Genomic DNA, 22,273 nt, shown 5'->3' on the forward strand with positions numbered 1-22,273 from the left:
CCCCCCCCCCAAATAGTCAAAATCAACATCCTTGAAATGCGTGGACTTCTAACACAAACTCATCACCTGCATTTTAGCCTTGGAGCTTGCTGACTTTGCCCTTTAGCACATGCGTACTAACTTGCTCACAGAGCACCAGAGGCACCGCAAAGCTGTGGTAACGTTATGTGTCCTCTGCGCTGCTCCTTTATTCTGTTCTGCTGTTGATTTTATTTACTGATTAAACTTTAATTTGCTGTTTTTACTTTTGATCTTTTACTTTTTGCTTTTTTTTATAATGGGGGGGGGGGGTCATAGCAGGAAGAGGGTCAGCTAATGAGACATAAGACTAAAACTAAAAGATGTGCAAACTTAAAGAGTTATTGAAGGGGAAGCTTCTAATTTGATCACGTTCCCGTGCACATTATTGTCTCTACAGACTGCCCCGTGAACGAGAAGAGTCCAAGCAGCGCGACCCCGGCCTCCAAGCGAACGCGCACCGCGTACACGAGCGCGCAACTGGTGGAGCTGGAGAAGGAGTTCCACTTCAGCCGCTACCTCTGCAGGCCGAGGCGCGTGGAGATGGCCGGCCTGCTCAACCTTCACGAGAGGCAGATCAAGATCTGGTTCCAGAACCGGAGGATGAAGCAGAAAAAGGACCAGCGAGGTCAGGGCCTCCTTCCAGCCATCACCACCTCCTCTTGCTCGCCCTCGTCCTCCCCCTCCGCCCCGGGAAGCCCCACTCTGTCGAGCCTGGGTTATGTCCATCTGGGAGGGGATTACCAACCGGCCTCCCCTCCGCTCAGGCCCCAGCTGCAGCAGGAGCAGCAGCCTGCGTACCCGGCAAACTACTCTAAATATCCAGTTTCAGGCTTCACGCATGGCCCGCAGTTTGATGTGCAGTACAGCACCCACACAAGCTCACACACACCAAACCCCAACCTCCGAGGAAACGACCTGAGCGGCTCGTATTTCTCACAGAGCTGCAGTCCTCAGGAAAGAATCATGCAAGCTCCCAAACTGACCCACCTGTAGCGCACGGTGTGGATTTATAAAGAAGCGCAATACTGATATATTTCCATGCATGCGTTATTTATTTATTTATTTGACTAATTAATCAGAATATTAGTCTCAAATGTTGTTGTTTTTTATCTGTATTTATAAATCATTTGCTGTGTGTTTTAAGTGCAAAGTTTCGGTTATTTTTTTTTCGACTTTAACTTTCGTTTAATAATTAAGACCTTAAATTAAAAAGGTTCACTGCTGTAATTTACCCAACATAATAATAATAATAATAATAATAATAATAATAATAATAATTTTTTCCACCAGATTTGATCTCCAAAATAAAAGAGCCAAGCGCAAATTTCTCTCTTTTAATTAGAGCTTAGTTAGCGCCTGAGGTGTATAACCTTACATTAACTCGTATAAGAGGAGAGTGGAGCTTGTAGGCTTTGGAGGATTTTACCCTGTAAGTGTGAACAAGTTTTAAGCAGAAAAAGAAAGACGCCGTGGAGAAAAAAAAGACTGTATATGGTTCTTAAACGTGTCTTTGTTCTTTTATGGGGGAAATGGGCCAAACAAGCTGTCAATCTTTTAAAAGGAGCCATGATGGATCACTGGAGTCACTGCAATGCCTTTCCCCCCTTGCCTGATTCGGTGTCTGTCAGCAGGGTTCACTCAGTCCGAACGTGTTTTAATAATAAGCCAGTTATTTAAGCAGCTACAAAAAGTGTATTTTCAGTATAGAAATTAGCTTCATTCATGTCATTTAGAACAGAGAATTAAACAAAGTGCATGAAAAACAAATGATATCACAATTAAAACAGCTGCAGGCCATAAATTAATAGAAAAGGTTATTTTATATTATTTGTTCAAGAGTAAAATAACTCGAAAAAAGTAACTTTTTTGTTATTATCATTTTTATTATCATTTTTTTCTCATATTCATTTATCATTTTTTCTTCCTGTAACACTGTGGCCTGAAAATGTGTCCTCCTGTTTGCGTTCCTATCAGATGGATGAGCGAGTTTGATTGAAGCATTTGTCATGTAAATGCGAGGCCGTTTGATGGACGAGTCTGCAGACTTGACAGAGTGCTGTAGGTCCCTTGCCATTGGCGTTTGGCGGGTCACATGGTGTGTCAGGAAGGTGATATGAGGGTGGAAGGCAGTTTTACAGCTTTGACATACTACCTAGAAGGTTAGGGCAAAGGGAGCACCGATTAATGACTGCACGGTCTTGATCAGTTCTGAACAAACGGCAGGCCCAGGTTCAGGATGAACTCATACTTAGATTACCCCGTGTGCAACCGGGGAGCAAATATTTTCAGCGCAAAGGCCGGATACCACAACTTAAACCATGGATATACATCCTCCAACTCTTGCGCAACAAGTGATAGTTACGCACCGGACGGACGTGTAATGGTCGCAACTTCGGCGCCCCACCAGACTTCGAGCCTCCCTCTGCACCACCAGAACCACGTAGGCTTGGACATGCCGTTCGCGGGACCGGGCAACTCCGTGTATGGCTCACCTCTGGAGTACGGACATCACCAGTACGGCCTCGCCCCCGAGCAGGACCGGAGCTTTATCCATGCACAAGTCTCACCCCTCGCCACAAACATGGCTCCCTATACCGGGGACAGTTGTGGGCCTGGGGTTGCACCGGGAGGCCAGTATCTGCATTTTGGCAGCGGGGATCAGAGGCAGCAAGAATATTCAGAAAGTGTTTACGCAAGGTTACCGCCTCCATGTAAGGAAAGGGATTTGGAGCATGTAGAGGAAACTTCGAAAACTTTCGACTGGATGAAAGTGAAGAGGAATCCTCCCAAAACAGGTCTGTTATGAGGAAATCAGAGCTAAGAAATGCAGTTTAGAAACCAAACGGGATCTGTTCCCCGTGCGTAAAACCCCCATCCAGCTGATATAATTAGACCAAATTGTTTTAGATTGTCCTCAAATGATTTGGCAGCTAATATTTCACGCATTTCTTCTGTTCACGCTGACATTTTCATCGTCATTAAAGCCCACTCTTTAGCCCCACGACTTTCATTTTCCTCTATCATCCCATTCATCCATTTCTCTCCACAGCAGTCGTGTCGGAGTTCGGTGTTCCCGGCCAGCACAACGTGATCCGCACTAACTTCACCACCAAGCAGCTGACCGAGCTGGAGAAGGAATTCCACTTCAACAAATACCTATCGCGGGCAAGGCGGGTGGAGGTGGCGGCCAGCCTGGAGCTCAATGAGACGCAGGTGAAAATCTGGTTTCAGAACCGGAGGATGAAGCAGAAGAAACGGGAGAAACTGGGCTGTGTTTTAGTCAACACCCCGGCACCAACGGAGAAACTTTCCACCTCTGAAGCCTCCCCAAAGACACAAGAGAAAAACTAAACCGTGACTAAAAATATAACTGGAGGCCCGAGCAGAGTTTTTCACATTTTCCCCAAAATTGCACCATTCCAGAAAAAAAACTGAAAATTGCTTGTGGACTTGTGAACTATACAGGGTAGGCAGTGTCTGCTTGTAGTCATTTAATCTTTCTATTACACACCTCCATGCTGTTTTTTTCTTTGTTTGTTGGCGCACTGATGTACTCAGTGTTACCGTTTGCACTATTTATTTACAGGGTATTTTCCAACAGTTGTTGAAACAATTTAGCTTAATAAAGTCTATAAAATGCAATAAGAGTTGTATTTGTTGCGTGTGTGAGTGTGCAATAAAATAAAAACAAAAAAAGAGTATCTAGATAATTCTGATTCAGTCCAATCAAACTTTAAATTCTGATAGAGAATTTGTTCTGTTTCACTGTGTAAAATAAAGTTATGTGTGGTTTTAAAAACTTATTCCCCCCCCCCTGTATGTTTACCTCTATTATTAGTCCCCTTGCATAATGTGACAAGAGGAATCTTTCACAACACATGGGGTGGTTCTCAGTGACCTTTTCACCTCGAAATACCTCCAGGGGCTCTAAACATGACAACAAACTCCAGGGAGGCAGGTCTCAGGCTCGATTTGTTACCCAAATTCTGCCGGGACACAGGTTGTCACAGGTTGTCACTGAAGTCCATTTGTATCTTATAAAATTTAACAATCTTTCTTTTAAAATGATGAAATCAATTAACCTCTCAGCGCTTACTCTGGTTTCACCTTGAGCCAAAGGCTCGCCGGACCTGACCGCCTACTTTCTTGTGATGTTGAAGGGGCAGCAGTTTCAATATTTGCACTGGGTGTTAGGTTTGCACACAGTTTCTGCCCCAACAGCACTGGCCTGTTGCTGCCCCTTTCCCCAAAGCTGAGGTTCACACAGAGTTCAGGCACAAATGAATGCAGAGTCAATCTGTCAAGACACCAGAGAGGCTCAGAGAAGTGCGCTCTAAGTCTCTCAGATCTTTGCAGGTATTGCTTTTAATATTGAGACTAATAAGGTTGTAGGTCATTTAGGTTGTGCTCCAGATTGTGCAAACTTTAATCTCTCCGAGGCTGCTCAAAAACAAGTTTTAAGGAAATGGAAATCATTTGAAATATATCTGCATGAGTATGCAGTCCTCTGACAACTATATTAAAAATTGATACAGTCCTACGAATAGAAGTTACAGTTGAAATACCATACGGCCCATTACTGTAAATTAGAAAAGGAGCAGAGAGGTTTGGTGACATGCATTTCTTTACAAACCAACAGCCTGCTCTTCAGATGAGTCGCAAGGCCAAGGACTGGGAAGGCGATAATCTATAAGGTGAATAGTGACAGATTCAACAACAAAAAAGGGGGACGGTGTGGAAAACAAGTGTGGGACTTCATTCCAGAGGTGCGATCTCTGCCATCTCTGTAGGTAATACCTCAGCGCTCCCAGCGGGCTCTCCATCTGGAGGTGTCAGAGTCGGTGCTGCAGCCAACACCACGGAGACAGATGTTCAGCTGGGGGAGAGGAGAAAGGAGGAGGAGGAGGATGTTTTTCACCTTCGGATCAGTTCAGCCCTCTTCGCCTTCGCCCGGGGAATGTAGGACAGTGAGAGGAGAGGAGCACAGAATGGTTAATGAACACAAAAGGAACACAAAGAAGAAACTGTTACAGGCGCAAATATAGTCGAAACTATTAATAGCTCCAGCAAAAACAGCCTCCTTTTCTTTCCTCAGATGTCTTTAGCCGGCACGTCCGCCCCCCTCCCTGCACTTTGCTTGAGGTCAACCCAGTGCTGTTTGTACCCCATGCTGCTCGCAGTTGTTGCAGGCTCTTTTACAAGTCTATTGCCAGGCTCACTTCCTTGGTTTTCTACCAGTTCCTCTGTCGCATGTCACTCTGCAGGGTCCCCGGGCTTCAAAGGAAAACTAGATACAGTATTCATGGCATAACCGGGGGTTGGTCATCCAAAAGATACCACAGAGGGAAGATATCAAACACAGCTTTGAGGGATAACACCATTTTATCTTGTACTGTAAGACACAGACATCAAAATAAATGGATGAAAGAAATTTGGTTCTGTTCAGTTTCTTGAAAACTTCTTAGAATATTTATCAAACCTAACAAATTACAGTTCAAACAAGGACTCATTTTCCATCTTTGTCCTGTTTTTTTTTTTTTTTAAATGCTATTGACCTTTATTAAGATCGAGACCATAAATTAATGTCTAACCAAAGAAATGGAAGAACTAAAAATAGGTGTATGGAATCAGAAACTTAAGGGGAAACAGCTCTGTGCACTGAATCTTCTTTTATTTATTATTTGAAATAAATATAAACATCTTCAGTTTTAACATTTCTTAACTTTCTCTGTCAGTCTGGCACTACAATGAATTTGTTCGGCTTTTGTGCTGCTGGCTACACAAAATAAGACATTTGATGTCATCTCTGTGGGATATGTGAAATTAGAAAAAGCATTTTTCTCCATATAAAACGTCTCTTTGGTTTCCCATTGGCTCTGAGAGGGGTCTCTCCTCCTCCTTAGTTTATGAGGACTGTTTGGGGGCAGTTTCTCTCTTAAGCTCATCCATCCTTGAAACTTATTAATTTACCGATTCAAAAAAAAATCTACAGCTTAATAGATTGTTTGCATATGTAAGTTTCACTTCATGATTGTATCAGTTAATGGTGTTGTCACAGTATCTTTAGCATCAATGCAATAAGACAGATTTATAGCATTTTGTATTTTCTGGCAAACAATTAAGAATGAAAGCATTACGGAGGTGGAACTATAACTGTAGAAAGAGCAGATAAAAATAATAATTACACAGTTATTAGCAGTGTTATATGTGCATTATTAACACAGTGTTTCACCCCTTATATGAAGCACGACTCTTGGACGCTGAGGTGAAATGCTTTGATGACATCACTCCGTGTGCAGACATAACTGGGTTTAAATGTAACAGGCATATTTTTATAATTAGCAATGATGAGAAAAACAGACTTTTAAACACTTCTTAAAAAGGTGTTTAAAGAAATTAAAACCAAACTTGCATATGCATTTTTTTTATTGTTATCAAAATTCATTTGAGGTGTTTGATCTGTGAAATTCAGTAGTTTTTTCCCCTTTTTAAAAAATTATGTTGGTGTTTATACCCTCATTGTTGTAGGAGGGAAACAAAACTATGATAAACAATTACATTTGAAAGTCTTATAATCTGAGTAGATATGGGTTGGTACCAGTGTACTGCCGTACCCCTAATTCTTTTTATTTTCATGATTTCTTTCACAGTTTTTGGAGGTTTGTGGAGAGGGGCTGCCTGGGTATGAGTGGCACGCTCTTTGTTTTGGCACTGAGGCTCTTTATAGCCAAGCCTGAGACATTCTTGACAACCATCCCCCATCCGAGTCAGGCTCGATTGGATCTGGAGGCGCTGGCCGACCTGAAGCTCCCGTCTCCCGGGTCCCACTGCGACTGCATCCTTTCCCCACTCCATCAGCATGGTAACTGAGAGAGACAAGTGACTTGGCCAGGGTTAACGTCTTAATACTCCCCGGGATTGCCTCCAGGATCCAAATGGCTACCCCTAATAGTTTTCCTCCTCTGTGTGCCTGTCAGACCGCCATGACTATATGCCGTAAGAAAAACAAGACTAGCTGAGAGGCAGCGTAACGAGGCAGCACGATGAAATAATGAGGGGTGGTGAGGAAGAAGAGAAAGCTTTGGTGTAAAGACGCAGGTACGAAGTGCTGCCTGATACTTTGCATGGAAAGCTTGCACACTTGAAATTAAACCAGCTCTTTTCCTTAAAGCCCAGGAGGGGGGAAACCAGAACTCAATCAGTGTCACGTCACATGGTTCAAAGCGGCCAATTCGATGCTGCCAGGAGGCTGAGAAATGCAAGGTGACAGTTCATTTTACCAGTGACAGTGTGTCGGTCTCGCTTGCTGGTTCCACAGTCAATTCCCAGCGAGCAGTGAAGGTTGAGTGTTGCTGTAGACAGACAGCAGCTTACCACCCTCCCCTCACACCACCACCTTCCTCCTCCTCTTCCTCCTCACCGCCGCTCTCTCATCGACCCTGCTCTGCTTTGTATTCCAATTAACTGGACAGAGGGAGAGGCGGCAGCGTTGCCGGATCACAAGCAAAGGCAGACACATTCTTCTGGCGTCCTTCCAGTCTCTCAATCCCACCACTATCAATAGTGCTGTGCTTCCCTTTTTCCCCCTTCACTTTCCCTCTCCTCTCGGCTTATGACAAGGGCCAGTTGTTCCAGAGGGGTAATTCATGGATTCTTCTTTAACAACTGCCTCTAGGGACAAAGTCCTGGTAATGAAAAATAGGTCCCTCGCTCACACATTCATACATCACATGTAATAGAGGTGTGCAATCACTCAGTCGAGTCAACGCACTGCTAGCTGTAACTGCTGTCCTTAACAGACACCTCAAATAATGCTGAATTAATATTTTGAAACGGCTCATATATCCTAACATAATACAATTTGAATGATTTTCTATTCAATGCTCTCAGGGCTAACATTGATTGGAGCACAAGCTGAGGTAACTCTCCGAGTCAGTCAATGTGAGGCTGACTGAAGGTTGTAGATTTAGCACAGCACATTTGCTCTCTTCTGTCTTTCGTGTCCTCAATCTATCATCACTTTTTTTTTAACTTTGCCCCCCCTGCACTGACATATGTTTGAGCAATGGGTGGGTTGGGAATTCAATGATTCGGAGGAAACCTGAAGAGTAAACTACCGCTTTTTTTATCTCCTTGAGCAACACAAACATTTACAAGAGACCGTCAAGAATCAGGCCAAACACCTTTTTTTTTTTAAATGAATGCATTTAAATTTGCGCACCATCTTGAGATATATTCTATTTTGAAAGGTGAAGGAGTGACTTTAAGCTATTTTTGTGGCCAATTTGGTTGAAGGTGAGTGTCGCTTTCTTTTTAAACTACTTCCTTTTCCTCTTCTAAACTAAAGACAAACAGAGCTCGACAGACAGGTGTGGGTGCCTCTTTATTTGCCCCTCTGGACTGCCTATCTGGAGAATGCAGTGTTGTGTGTTTGCAGGACAGGATACACACACACACACACACACACACACACACACACACACACACACACACACACACACACACACACACACACACACACCCTTCATGCCCTGAGGAGCCTCCTGACTCTCTCTCTTCTGGCTCTATCAGATCAGAGAGACCTGCTGTCCCTCCCCACACCGCAATGCAAATGAAAAGGAATGCGCTGATAAAAGGCCAGATCCCGGAGATGAGAGAGGGCAGAAGGAGGACAGAGGCAGCAAATGCTGAAGGGGGTGAGAGCCTCTTGGGGAGATGAGAGGCAGCAGAGGAGTCAGTGTTGGTAGTAGTGGGAGATCATAGTCTTGCTCCCCCTCGGCGGCGTTTGATACAGGGCTTTTGTCGCTCTTTCAGCGGTGCATTGTTGGGTGGTGTAATCCCCGTCGGATTACAAAGGGCTTCCCTTTTCATATGGGGCTGACCCAGCAGGCAGGTGGCTGGGGCTCTGTGGAGCTGTCAAGGGGAGGGAACCTCTTTTCCAGGGGAGGGGACCCCCAGTTCCTCTTACCTTCACAGGGGCTTTTTGCTGGAAGGCCAGTCAGGCACAGGTCAGCGTGAGGACAATCCTGACATGGGATTCAACTCGCCCTGACCCCACGGGTTCTTGTGGAGAAGTGACAAGGAAGGACTCCATCATGAGACAGAATTCAACATGAAAACATGTGAAAACACGTGAAAGTATTGTTTGGTGATCAAAAAAAAAAGATTTTTAAATAAAAACAGGATCATCGCAGCTGCAACGATTAAGATTAGAGTCAACATGCTGCATTAAGAGTTAAAAAATGCAAGTTTAAGATCTGAAATAATAAAAATCTTGTCTATAGTTTAAAATATGGTATCAGCCATACATCACTTGATTGATACGTCGTGTTTTCTGTCAATGTGAACTGTGTCTGATTGAGCTTTGCTTATTTGATGGCTTTCCTCACACGCTTTCAGTAATAGAGGATCAATAACACAATAGCAACAACCACCAATATTTCTATTTCTAATATAGCTACTACCACAGCCTCCTCTGCTCATTTCAGCTGAGCCCAGTCCAATCCAGGTCATCCTCTGCTGGCAAACGTAACCATTCATCCAGGCCCTGTCAAATAGTGAGGGGCCAATTTAGTGAAGCTGCATTCATTTATTGTCATAAATATACTAATTAGCTTTTCAGCCAAAACCAAAGACCCATGAAAGTGTCATATTTAAGCAGTGAAACTGAGAATTTATGATACCCGCTTTGGCAAGATGTGCTATTTATGCAGAAGGTAATGTTTAACCAGTTAAATTCAGATTCAGTAACAAAGCTATATGTTAACTGCATCCCTGTTGATATTTATATTCTCATCTTAAAAAGAAAAAGAAAAAAGAAAGACAGATTCAGAACACAATATCTACTAGAGGGAAAGCATTAGACATCCCCATTAGGTTATTACTTCCTAAAAAAATCTCTCCTGCTACAAATTAAATTTACCATTTTAAAGATTGAAAGACTGGGCGTACTTGAACTCAGCATTTGCACAAAAACAAAAAGCGGTCAGTAAAATAAAACTTTAAAAAATTATCTTTCTGTGAAAGGTCGAGGAATTGTAGCTCACCTTTATCAGAATATGGTTCTGAAACGCTTTTATAACCACATTGGTAGTTCAGGATGAGGTTCAGGTTCAGTAGCAAAAACGGAAAACATACGCACTTGAAAGCCGCACGCAGGGAGAAGACTTACATAAAGATCGCTATCTAAAATCACATTTAAAATAGCTTCCCACCTTTATTTCCACGTTAACTGGTAAGTATATAACCTTAACAGGAAAAATGATAGAAGATAAACATTGAAGGGCCATTTAGCTGACTTTAAAGAAGCCAAAATTAGCTAACAAACGCCTATCAACGATTGTAGCGAAGTTAGGCTAACTTAACTTAGCCTAGCATGCTAAATTAGGCTAATATAAAACTTGCATGGACAGCTAGACAAATTAAACAGCAGTTACTTTCATTATGAGAATAATAGTGCTAAGTTTTAGTTCGAGTCTTAATCTAAAAGTGAATATAATTGCTGGTCATTTTCTGGCCTGTGACTCCAGCTGTGCAGTATGTGCACTGAAGGCGACATAACAACAACAAGGTTTTCTAAATACTTCCTCCAGTTAATTAAAAAGCCAAGCACTGTCACCAGACTTTATTTAGCTAAATTAAACTTAGCTACTCTGGAGGTATATCATGATACATTTTTCATGTGTGTATTATCAATTTACCTAAATATTTTTTTAAGGTAAATTAATCGGTTTACAGAGCTACGGTCAATGCCAGTAAATCCTATCACGATTAAAGTACACACAAGTTGTACTTTGGGCTGTAAATATCACAATTACAATCCTGTATACCTATAAGCCACAATATAAAATGAAGACTGACACCAGAGTTTTTTAGAAACATGGGTTTTATTTTAATTTACAAGATAACCCAAGTAAGTCAAGTGCACAATTGCATTCTTGAGAGCACAAACAGGTCTGGCAGGAAGTAGCCTTCACTCTTACCTTACAATGTGTGGACAAGACCCAACAACTCTTTCACTGCCTCTGTGAAAGAGGCCAGCAGAGGTTGCAGAGCAGTGTAACACAAGTTATTGAATCATGTTACCTTGATATTTTGAGTTTTCTTAACTGTTGGATCAAACATCTAGGTTACCAATGCTTCCTTTAAGTCAGCTGCCTTAAAATGGAGGAGTTTTGCTGCTGACACTGTGATATATAAGTGATGTAGAAAAAATTTGTGTAGAAAAAAAAAACAAGAATTTTGCCCCAGATTGTGAGACTTGGTGTGGGCGTAAAAATGTGTTAAGTTGCAGTTTCTAGCAGAGTTTAAATGTGTTTTTTCAGCTGAAAAAAATAAGGCAAATTAAAAAGTGCTAGATTTTGATAACCCAGATGCACTAGGAGGGCCTGTAATTAAAAAAAAAATTGTAATATGAAGGTAAAGTTTTACATGGTTTCATTAAATATGCTAGAGCAGGGGTGTCAAACATAAGACTCCAGTCTGGCCCAATGGGGGGCTTTGGAATTTTAACTGTATTTTCATTTGTTTCCACTGATAAAGACCTCACCTGTAGCCATTCATATTACAACAAAGTAATTAAGTAACCAATAAATAAATAAATATGAATTATTAAGAGTTTTACTAGCCTGGCCCTCTTAAGATCAAACTGGGCTGTATGTGGTCCATGATGGTCCTGTGCTAAAGTCTGAAAAATAAATGCTTATTCTGAGAGGGTCAGGTGGGAACCTTTTCCAGATTTGTTGATTTTTATGTGGAATAACTTTGCATTCGTTTCTAGTTTGCTTGTCTAGACGTGGTTGTGCATTTACCACATGCAGTTTTGTAATAACACCGGCAGGCAGCAGCTCATGTACATGACCTACTAAGCCTTATAAGCCAGACAGCGGTGTTTTTTTTTTTTTTGGTCTCATTGTCAGGCAGAGCTTCTTTGCTCTCAGCTGAGAAACCAGAATGCAGAGGAAGTTGTCATTTGTGCACCTGCTCCTCCCCGTTTTGTGCAAATGTTGATGCATGCACGGAAGTTTCATTGCAAAAGGCCACAGGTGGTGAGTTGATCTACAGTGTATGTGTGCCGGGTTCCTTTTTAAGTCTCATTGAGCTGTAACGGTACGTTAAAGACTGGAGCTACGTAGGCTACATTGTGGCGTAAAACCCAAAGCCTAAAGGAGCTGAATAAGTCTGATAAATCATCAAATTGAAGTTTTATTTTTTGGATAGGTGAACCAAAGGGATGGGGACAAATGTGGACGACTTCACGAGGCTTCTGTATGGTAATATCTTTATTTATTTTTTTACATTTAACATATCTTTCTTTCCCCATAGACAAGTTTAACTTTAAAGTCAGTTTAAGTAGGCACTCTTTAGAGTTGAGCTCCCACCTGTTGAGCACACAGTGTTAGAGAACTTTTAACACTGCATCTTAACAATTTTCATAGATCTTCACTGCTGCCGTGACATTTACTACATTTGCATCCACTGCTAAGCCAGCCAACAGGCTTTTGGAAGAACATTTGCATGGGCCAGAACATCTCTGTAGAATATGAGTGGGTGCATCATGAAATTGAATCAGATAAGTGATGTTGACCGACCTGTTCTGGCCTTCATTATCATAAAGATTGGTGTCACATTTCTCTGTAATGTTTCCACCTCATCAAATCAAGTTTGCAGTTTACTTTAGAGGGATATGATAGCCTTACATGTTTGCCCTTTTTTTTTCTTTTAGTAAGTAAGTAGAAGGAAAGCATAAAGTATTGAGGTGCAGGTGACTAGTTGAAGGAAATATCTAAACTCTTGACCCAGACAGAGATGGCATCTCATGGTATTGTTTTGCTGGCTTGGTTTGAGTCACGTCTTTACTTAGAGTATTGCTGTTAAATATGCAACCCGGGGGCCAGAAGCAGCCAGTCAGAGTGTCAACTCTGACCTCGTGGATGGTTTGTTACCTATTGAGGTGAGATCAACATTACCACATTACCTAACAGGAGTGAAAATGTATAGAAACCTAAATGTATTTCTAGATTTGGACAAGTTGTTAAGTGAGTTTCTCAGGCATTACATGACTAATCCAAGTAATCCAAACCATAGCGACATATTAATTACTAACCTTGTGTTACTGATGTATCGTCTCAGACGTTCTTCTGGATGAAATTTTATCCATTTTCGGCGTTTTCTTCCTGCCATGTGATGGCGATTGTTTCTGGCTTTCAGGGACCCACAACTTTAATTGAGAAAAATTTAACACTCATTCTACATCTTAATTCTGCTAATTTGTTTGTGTTATCCTAACATAGCTTTGAGCTAGCCAACAAGTAGTGGATCATATGTCAGCTAACCCAACTTCACAAACATTGCTGATATTTAGTTTTCTATTAGCCAGCTAACTTAGCCAGCTAAACCTTGGAAATCCTTTCCTTCATGGATGTCTGCATTTTAAGCCTATGTGAACACCCCGAGTGATCATTTATATTAAGTTCAATGTTTAAACTCTCAGTGGTTTCTCCCCGTTTGTTTGACTTGGGGAACTGAAGAATTATTTGGACCTGAAAATGGCTAATGACATCAGACTTAACAGGTCAATAGTTTTTTCGTTCCTCAAAAATCTACATGTGGAGTTTCCGCAGCAAAACCAATACAAAGTTTTTCCTGGGTGATGATTTGCATTATGATGGGAGTGGTCTCTACCAGTATCAGAAGTTATTAAAGGCTTGATAAGGTGAGTCATATGCTGTGGTCTTTGCAGTAACGATATCTTAACCATCTCACACCTGTGAGATTTTGGACTGGTGTTACAGTATTTGCACTGTCCTCCATTAAAACACCAGTGGGTGAAAGGCTTTTTGGAAGAGCTATGCTCAGCCCTCCTTTAGAGTTCCTAAAAAGTGGAGATTTAAGGCATACTGAAGCTGTCAGCACGTGGTGGTTTTTCCTTTAATGTGTCAAACATCTTCATGAGCTCAGCACAAAGAGAGGACTGTGAAACATAAAGCAATATTTTATAAAAGAGAAAACTTGATGCGAGATTTGTGAGTGATAAACTAGGAACAAAGATATGAAAGTACCAGATAGAAAGTATTCTTAAAGTTTATTGTCTGGATGCCAGTTTGGAAGCTAGCGTAATTGAGGCTCCCACATTAAACACTTTCAGTTATTGTTTATAATGTCTCTGTTCATCAGATGGTGGTTTATGCTGGTAATTATCATTTTTGTGCTGGTTTATTGTTGTTTAACCGCATGCGAGATGGCTCTTGGCATTTCTTAACACCAGCTGTATTTGTCAAAGTTAGGAAGGTTTAATCTGCCATCATGGCTACAATAAAAGTGTTGAAATTGCAGAGAAATGCTCCCTCGGTTTCATTTTGCGCTGTTATATCACAGTATGCCATGAACTGTTGCGTTCCTTTTTTTTTTTGTTACGCTCCGGGGCCACGTAAAATGCTCCCGAGGGTCGCCTCTGCTGTGCAGGCCGCACTTCGAGAGTCATGGAGGTACGCTAACACAGACTGCAGGGTTTGCTTTGTTTGAGTGCATTGTAGTGCATTATTCTGTGTAAACGCTTCGTGATCGTGACCCTTTAGTCACTCATAACCCTCAGTGCTTAATTTATTTTTTTTATTTTTTATGTTCGTGGTTATTTAACAGGGACAGTGCATGCTAATTAGCACAAGGATAAAAATATAGCATGTAAACATGTCAGATTGAAGCAAAACTGCTAATTTACATCTGTAGTTTCTGTTATATACAACATGCATAACAGAAGACTGAAGAACAATACAGGAAATGCACAATGCCAAGGTTGCTTTAATTTAGCATAAATGGTTTGCTGCCCTCAGACTGCGAGCTGTTTGTGACAGAGATTCTGCATGGTGAGAACCTGAGTGAATCTGCAGAAGAGACACGAGAGGTTCTGCTGAATAACTTCAGGGTCGTCCATTCAAGGTATGATTTTATCCTTTGAAGAAGCTCTAAATCTGAGGCCCAGAAACCTACTTTTAAAAGTAATTTCAAAGACACCGTTATCTAATTTTAGCTGATAATGCCACACAAAACCCTTAATTGTTGCTGTAATTGCTTTAAACACAGTTTGCATGATTACATTTGAAGGAGCTGATTAAGTCTAATGGTGTCACCTTCGAGACCTAATTCTTGCTCTTATTGTTAAAACAGCTTTTAAAGATCTCGTGCAATAATCTTTTCTTGATTGAGACAATTAAATGTGATTTAATTCTTGAGCACGAGCCCAAAAAAGTCAACCTCTTGTATGAAGTACTGGCGACAGCTTACTCCGGAAGTCGGCACTGCCTGCACTGCATGATAAGAGACACAAGCTCTGCTATAGAATCCTTGTGGTTTTGTGGTCTTCTGCTTAAGAAACAATTACTGAATTTCAGAAGTAATGCTGGAGCGAAGCTGTCTGAAAATGAAAGCACAGAAACCTTTGCAAGTCACTGCAAAAATGTAGTTTTTGATTTGTACCTGTTTTGGTTTTGCAGAAACCCTGAGGAGTTTCCTATAAGATGTAAGTAACAATCTCCTAATCTCCATCACATACTGTGTAGTTTTTAAAGATGAGGCCATAAAGTCTGTTGTTAATTATCTCTCTTAGTGACATTTCCTTTATCTCTCTGTTTCACACAATCACTACCACTAGCGGATTTAAGGGAAGATGAAGGCTCTGATGACAACCGCAGTTCCAGCCTGGGTCGCTCGGCCCCTTCAGACGACGCCTCAGTAGTGTCTGACTACCAGGAAGATGGAGTGGCTGACTGTAAGTTAACAGCAGTCCTGATGGCTGGTTCCTCCTTTGTGTGGGCTATTGTAGGTGCACTGCAGAGATTTGTGAGAGATGTGTGTGTTTGTCTGTGCACGGCAAGAACAAAACAAAACAACAACAAAAAACTGTTCACTTTAGTTTATGGGCCACATACAGCCCAAGTTCATCTAAACTAGACCTGACTAGTAAAGTCACTGAATAATAATATATTATTTTTGTTTTCTTCAAGAAACATTAAAAATGCAAAATGTATATATTTTGCATTTCCCTTAATTTTCTAAATAATGGCTGTGCAACAGAAGGTAGGCCAAACAGATACCACCTTACATATCTTAAAAATAGATTTAATTTAATCGCAGTCATTCCACATTTGTTGGGTCTACTCTTTTTATGTGTACATTACAGTTTACAGATCATAGTATAAAGACATAACACCTTCACAGAGGGTGTTTTGTCTATGTTTTAACAACCACCAAAGTATTACATTTCACCCTGAGCATTATGTGACTATTTGTGTTTCTGCTAAAAGGCTATAAGTTGCTTTAAACAAAAGGTAAAGAGGAGTTGTCACCGTGTTGTGCCCTTCTTTGTCATGAGTGCAGGCGTTCCACAGGATTCATTCTTTGACCTCTTCTACTGACCATATTTAGCATAAATATTGACATTATCATATCATCCACCCAAATCTGTGACAGGTATTGGGGGGAAATTTGGACAATTGGGAGTAGTCATAGCAAGCCTGAAATGAGAAGTTTTCTTTGTGTGTCTATGTAATTATTGCATGAATGAATCAGTCAAGTGACTTGGTTACAAAAATATTGCTGAGGCTGCTGCCACTTCTACCTTTCACTTTACAAACGATGTAAAATTGTTTCGTTTGCTCAGACTCGCTTTTTCAGCGTAGCTAATTTATTTCATGTGGCCAATGCAAATGTGCACCTTGAATCATGTCTTTCCTCAAGAAAGCGTCAAAAAAGAAAAGGAAGAAAGGAGAGGGAGCAAACTGAGGAAAGTCTGTTGTTAATGCATTTCTTTCAAAAGAAAAGTGAGCTGCACGACTACCAGGTTAGCAAGGGTTTAGCTAACAGCAGGTGGTAAAGACAGCGAGCCAGTGTTAGACCGAGCACAAGTTAAAACCATGAAACTGATGGCCCTTAATTTCAGAAACGGCCAGAAAAGCAGCAGCAGGTGCGTCTCCAAATGAAAGCTTAGCAGCACTGACATCAGGCAGCATTATCCTTTATTGTATGTTGCACCAATGGTTCTCATGGCGGTGCGCCATGGGGTGAGCAGGGCATTTTTGTACAAGCCTGTTCGTTTCAGGCTGATGAAATATAATTTTAGCACAATGATAATGCCTCTTAATTTGAAAAATTTTACTTGTGTTGCGTTGGGATCATTTATTCAGCCTTTGCAGTTCTAATGAAGCACACCATCAGGCAGCACACCAACATACCTGTGTACACTCTCAGAAACATTTTCATGTATTATTAAATCACCCAGTTTATATCAGCCACCATTAGAGTGCCGTATCTCTAACTTTCGTGTTTGATCATTTAAAAAAACGTTAACAGAAAACAGCTGTTATGTCAGTTCATTGCACATATCATAAATCTAATTTATTCTTATTAATTTTAGCCATTATTAAGCTTGCTCAACCACAAGCTGCTGCAGTTTCAGTGTTACAGTTATATAAACATCAATCGGTTTGGACTATTAATTCAACTTTAACAATTATTAAGATAATTGCATTACTTACAATTATTATGATGTGCCTTGAAGATCTGGTTTGACCTCCGAAAGCAAAACTCATTTAACCATAAAGTAATCGTAGACTAAAGTATGGAGAAATGTGTGGAGATTTCAAACTATGCATGAATGCATCATACGGACAGTTCATTACAGGCTAGCCTAATGACCACTAGACATTGTTGTAAATAGCCGTCAGCTCAATTGTTTATTTAAAAAATATGCACGAGAGATACGGATGGCCCGCAGAGATCACTTATGAATAGTGCCTGGAGTTCTGCGCGCTAAACCCCTGAAATGTAGTGTTTACACAGACGATACCACTTTATGTGTGTAACAGTGCTTTAAGAGCACCTTTATCCTGCCATTGTTATTTTGGTACCCTGAGTGACAAATACAGTATATACAGTATTAAGCAGATGGAAGAGAGCAGCACTTCATGGTGTTTAGTTATAAGGCTCTCATTCTCATGTCTGATGCCTTGTTGCACTTAAACACAGTACTTGTTATGTCGGATCACGTGGACGTTTAGTCACTAGCTGTAGCTCTTTTTCACACTGTACTTGAAAAGATGGTTTAAATGCTTTGCAGCCTACAAACAGACCGAAGCTACGTTCTTACAGCTACAGTGAAATCTTAAAGATGATTTAATAATAACTGTGACAGGAAACAATGCAATTTTAACACACTATCCCCCGGCATTCTCACTGACACACCTACACCTCACCACAGGATGCGTAGGTTTCTCTATTTTGGCGCTCGCCCTTTTTAATTAGAACAGAATAGACCACATGTGTAAAATTTTCCTCCTTGCTGGTGTCCTACCTCTCTGCCAGGCTCCTTTAGCTCCTCCTTCCTCTGCTCTTCCTCCCTTGGTAGTGTGCAGGTAAGGCCATGCTGATGCTGGTGAAAAAAACAGCGTGGGGGGTTGTGGTGGCTGCAAAAGCCTGAATGGTGACCTAGAGCTCCCTCCAGTGGCGGCTCCTGGGCTCCGCTCCCGATCCTTGCATGTGTGTACTATGGGAGGTGTTGAGGCTGCCCACACAGAGTGGAGGCTTTGTAGCTGCAGGCTAATGCAGTGATTGATAGAAGCTGAGCCCCTCTATTCTTCCACAACCGGGTTTGAAATACAACACTGTACCTGAGGGGCCATGAGTGTTCCATCCCTCTCTCCCTGTATCAATCTTTCTTTCTATCTTCCCTTCTCTGATTCGCCTCCCTCCCATTCAGAGTTTTTGTATTTCTGACGCTATGTGCCAGCTAATAGCCCTTGACATGACATGCCGCAGGTGGGCATTATTGCCTCTGCTGCCTCAGGTGCCCATCTCCGCTGCTGTTTTAGCGTCTTTCTTGAGATAAAGCAGGGACGCATGTGGAAATTCCCAGTCGAGAAACAGGAATATTTCCAATCATTTTGGCGATACCGGTATTTAATGCCAGCTGGATGAAGTCGAGCACAAATCCCCCCGTTTATTTATTTGTAAACGGCTTAATGAGCTCTTCTGCTCACAGAAGAGTAACCGTCGCCTTTACTGGGCAACTTTGGAAAAATCGAGAAAACAAATCACGGCAGATGGCGCGAAGATAGCCGACAATAAGACCGCGATAATTCATTTTTTGAAATTGTTCATTTTACAATAAACAAGAGGACATTTGCTTTGTGGGAAACAAACAAAATCAAAGTATGAAATGCTTAAAAAATTTTCCCTTAAGGCTATAATTGTAACACACCAAACTACAAACGGCACCGTCTGTTGCTGCGGAAAGCGATAGTTGTTACAGCTCGAAAACGCAGTCACGCCATTGTCTGTGTTGAATGTGAGAAGGAGCCAATTATCCCGAATCGCCGTAATCAGTTTTTTAATCCCCTGTTTGTATTTTGCTTTGATTTAAAAAACAAACAAACAAAAAACGCACACACATTGTACTGTCAGATCGATAATCATAACATTTGACTTTGTAAGACAAATGTTCACCTTGCAGCGCTCCGTCTTTTATTGCTGGGGGACGGCGACCATGTTAGCATAGTGAATGGCCTGTGTCCTCAGTAAAAGGGCATGCGGAGTTCATAGTTCATTCTCTGTTCACTGCCAGCTGAAAGAAATGGTTCGCACTTCTCTGCCGGGCGGTCTGAAATAATGGCGCTGGCGCTTAATGAAATCAGCCACATTTTAGGAGGAACAGTTAACCATGATATTCGAACTTTCTTTTCATTCAGAGGAACTGAAAATTAATGATAATTTTGTGGGATTCAGAGAGTAGCGATAAGGAGAAGGGAAGGTAGAAAATTGAGTTTTCTCTCTTGAGTTTAATTGTGTCATTCTTTTTTTTTTTTTTTTTTTTTTTTAAATCCTACTGTACACAATGGAGACTTTGTGACTTGGAGGATGTATTATCCGTGGTAATCGACTGCCTGCCTTCGCCTCTCTGTGTTCCCTAACCAGAGAGTGAGTGAGTGTGAAGTCGATGGCTGCTTCTACACGCAGGAGGAGCCTGTGCCGTTTGATTAGATGCGGTGGCCTGTTGTCTTCAGCGGACTGGGTGACACCAGATTTGTAATCGCTGACAGGAACAGATGGAGCCTCCATTGTTAGCCCGGGTTGTCTGCATGGTAATGTGAACTGAGTTTCACCCGCCGACCGCACCGGTGACCTGACCGCGCCTGCAGCCTCACCCCATCTACGTCTGCCCGCTTCAGCACCCTCCACCCTTCTCTCTCTCTCTCGATGCTGTTTGAGGCTCAAACACCATTCCAGCACATTATGCATACATAAACAAATATAGGCACAAAATTTCCCCCTCTGGCGTGCAAAAATCTCTTTAACACACTCACTTAGACCCCAGGAGACGGTGTGTGATGTGGGGCTTTTAGCCCTGTCATGCTGTTTGCAGGTCAAGTTTACGAAGTCGAAATCGCCTGTTTGTTTTTCTTTGATTGGGGAGCACCGCTGGGCGCTCGGGGATGTTTGCTGGGAAGCTGCTGCGATGACAGAGCACTGCAGAAAGAGCTTTGTTTCAGGAGGCGTGCAGGAAAAAGATGGCGCTTTTGATACGTATCCCTCGTCTTCTTTGTGATTGTGATGATTTTAGTTTGATGTGCCGTACAGCCTGCATTATCTCAGGTGTGGCAATAAACATTTTAAATTTTAAGATTATTTAATTTGAAATGTAGGCAGGAAGGGCGGCAGCTTGTTTTCTAAAGAAAAAAAAATAGGAGGGAATTAGCTTTTTTTTGATCAGGCAGCTAAAGTTTTCAGGTCTACAGTCACATTAGACGAAGAATGGGAAAGCTGGAACAAGAGGAGCTTCTGTTTTCAGTCGATAAATTGATTAATGAACTGATAGTTTTGGCTGCAAACGCAGGTGTGCTCTTATGGCCAGTGTTAAGAATGAAGGAAGGTGACTCGTGTTAGCGATCGCTGCACTGGCCCAATTTCCTAAACCAATTACTGGCACAAGAATGCGGTAGGATAACCAATTTGAAGTTATGTCTCGCTGCTGTCGCCTATTTCTCATTTGAATATGAGGAGCCAAGTGCACAGTAACAACATTATTACACGGTGCCAGTAAATAGAATATTAAATCTGAATTCTGTCATTTTGGCCGAAGCTGGAAAAAAGCTGTGTAACGTGCAGTGTGTTTGAGGAGGGTGCAGCGTGCCCTGCTCCGTCCCTTGGCTTGTGAGGTAGAAGAAAAGCGATGCCAGCTGACGGATTGATGCCCCATTAGGGGGTTAATCAGCAATGTTTAATGTGCCAACTGGCCCTTGTCTGTGTTCGAAATGAAGTCACGGGGAAGGAGGAGGTTTGTGGGTAAATGTTGAAATATGGCTGCTGAGCTGCTTCATAGCAGTTTCTCTTCTTTCTTTTAAATCCACCTGGAAAGTATTTCGGGTCTGCATACGTGACCTGCTTGCAGGTTTGTTGGCCTGTCTGCCCACTCACTGAACTTTTGACCTTTGGCCTCTTTGCTTGGCCAACCCGTGACCCGTCTGCGCGTGTGAATAATCGCCCACGCCGTCTCAGAGCACACCGAGTTTCTTCAGACGTAGCCGCGTGCTGTCTGTCCGTCAGAATATCCGCCCGGAGATCCATTTTTCAGCGCGTTCATCGGCGTATGGATTTTGTGACATTTGGGTAGCGGCTGCTCGTTTGCGAGGAAGCGAGGAATATGCTAATGACCCTCCCCTCTTCCTCCTTGTTCTCAGTCACTCTCTTTTCCTCTCCTTCAGTTGGTGTCTGTGTGCTTTTCTAGAAGCACACACACTCACACACACATTACGAGGCAGGCGCAGGCTCTGTGCATCGCTGCGACTGCTCGCCATCAGGGTTCAAAAGTTCACGCTATTCCCCGAGGGCTACTGTGCTGCTGCAGATGCTGATAGTCTTTTCTTTCTCCCTCTCTCCTGGCTGCCTTTCTTTCCCTCTCTCCCTCGCTGTTTACACTATTAATCTTGTACACTCTCTCTCACACACTCACTCACGCTGCCTGGCAAGAAGAGAGCGGCTTGAAGGGGGGATTTGGACGTATTTAACCGAAGGGCATCCATCACTCTCATCTCCGGCTTTAACCCCCCCCACACACACACACACACCACCACCACCACCACCACCACCAAAAGCCACACGGTGTAGTTTTCTGCATCCTCCTGGTTTGAAAGCCCCGTGATGCAGCTCTCCTCTCATTTGCTTTGTTTTATTGTCGCACGGCATATAATTACATCCCTCCGTT

General features: G+C 42.2%; 3 protein-coding genes across 9 annotated transcripts in view; all 3 read left to right on the forward strand.

The window, feature by feature from the left end:
• Window positions 1–1,281, forward strand: part of LOC102290746 (homeobox protein Hox-D3) — a 9,878-nt gene extending 8,597 nt beyond the window's left edge. For all 3 annotated transcript variants that reach the window (XM_005913711.3, XM_005913712.3, XM_042223533.1), the window contains one exon: window positions 419–1,281. In XM_005913711.3, coding sequence (XP_005913773.1) covers window positions 419–1,014 — 596 coding nt within the window. In that variant the 3' untranslated portion in view covers window positions 1,015–1,281. The remainder of the gene's footprint in view (window positions 1–418) is intronic.
• A 20-nt stretch (window positions 1,282–1,301) lies between these two features.
• Window positions 1,302–8,462, forward strand: hoxb1b (homeobox B1b). 2 transcript variants are annotated; one of them, XM_005913702.3, is made up of 2 exons: window positions 1,302–2,816; window positions 3,071–8,462. In XM_005913702.3, the coding sequence occupies exons 1-2, from the start codon at window positions 2,258–2,260 to the stop codon at window positions 3,370–3,372; spliced, it is 861 nt and encodes a 286-aa protein (XP_005913764.1). In that variant the 5' UTR covers window positions 1,302–2,257; the 3' UTR covers window positions 3,373–8,462. The 2 variants fall into 2 exon arrangements, with proteins under 2 accessions (XP_005913764.1, XP_005913765.1); XM_005913703.3 differs by having other exon boundaries at window positions 3,074–8,462.
• A 1,688-nt stretch (window positions 8,463–10,150) lies between these two features.
• Window positions 10,151–22,273, forward strand: part of skap1 (src kinase associated phosphoprotein 1) — a 38,653-nt gene continuing 26,530 nt past the window's right edge. For 2 of the 4 annotated variants that reach the window (XM_042223561.1, XM_005913698.3), the window contains exons 1-6: window positions 10,157–10,255; window positions 11,940–12,068; window positions 12,241–12,293; window positions 14,853–14,958; window positions 15,513–15,538; window positions 15,671–15,787. In XM_042223561.1, the coding sequence (XP_042079495.1) occupies window positions 12,254–12,293; window positions 14,853–14,958; window positions 15,513–15,538; window positions 15,671–15,787 (289 nt within the window). In that variant the 5' untranslated portion in view covers window positions 10,157–10,255; window positions 11,940–12,068; window positions 12,241–12,253. Of the gene's footprint in view, window positions 10,256–11,939; window positions 12,130–12,240; window positions 12,294–14,852; window positions 14,959–15,512; window positions 15,539–15,670; window positions 15,788–22,273 lie in introns of those variants that run through there. The other 2 variants (XM_005913700.3, XM_005913701.3) reach the window with 2 other exon arrangements.

This window comes from Haplochromis burtoni, unplaced genomic scaffold (assembly GCF_018398535.1).
Source record: "Haplochromis burtoni strain Fernald_Lab_line unplaced genomic scaffold, NCSU_Asbu1 Contig_6, whole genome shotgun sequence".
Taxonomy (NCBI): domain Eukaryota; kingdom Metazoa; phylum Chordata; class Actinopteri; order Cichliformes; family Cichlidae; genus Haplochromis; species Haplochromis burtoni.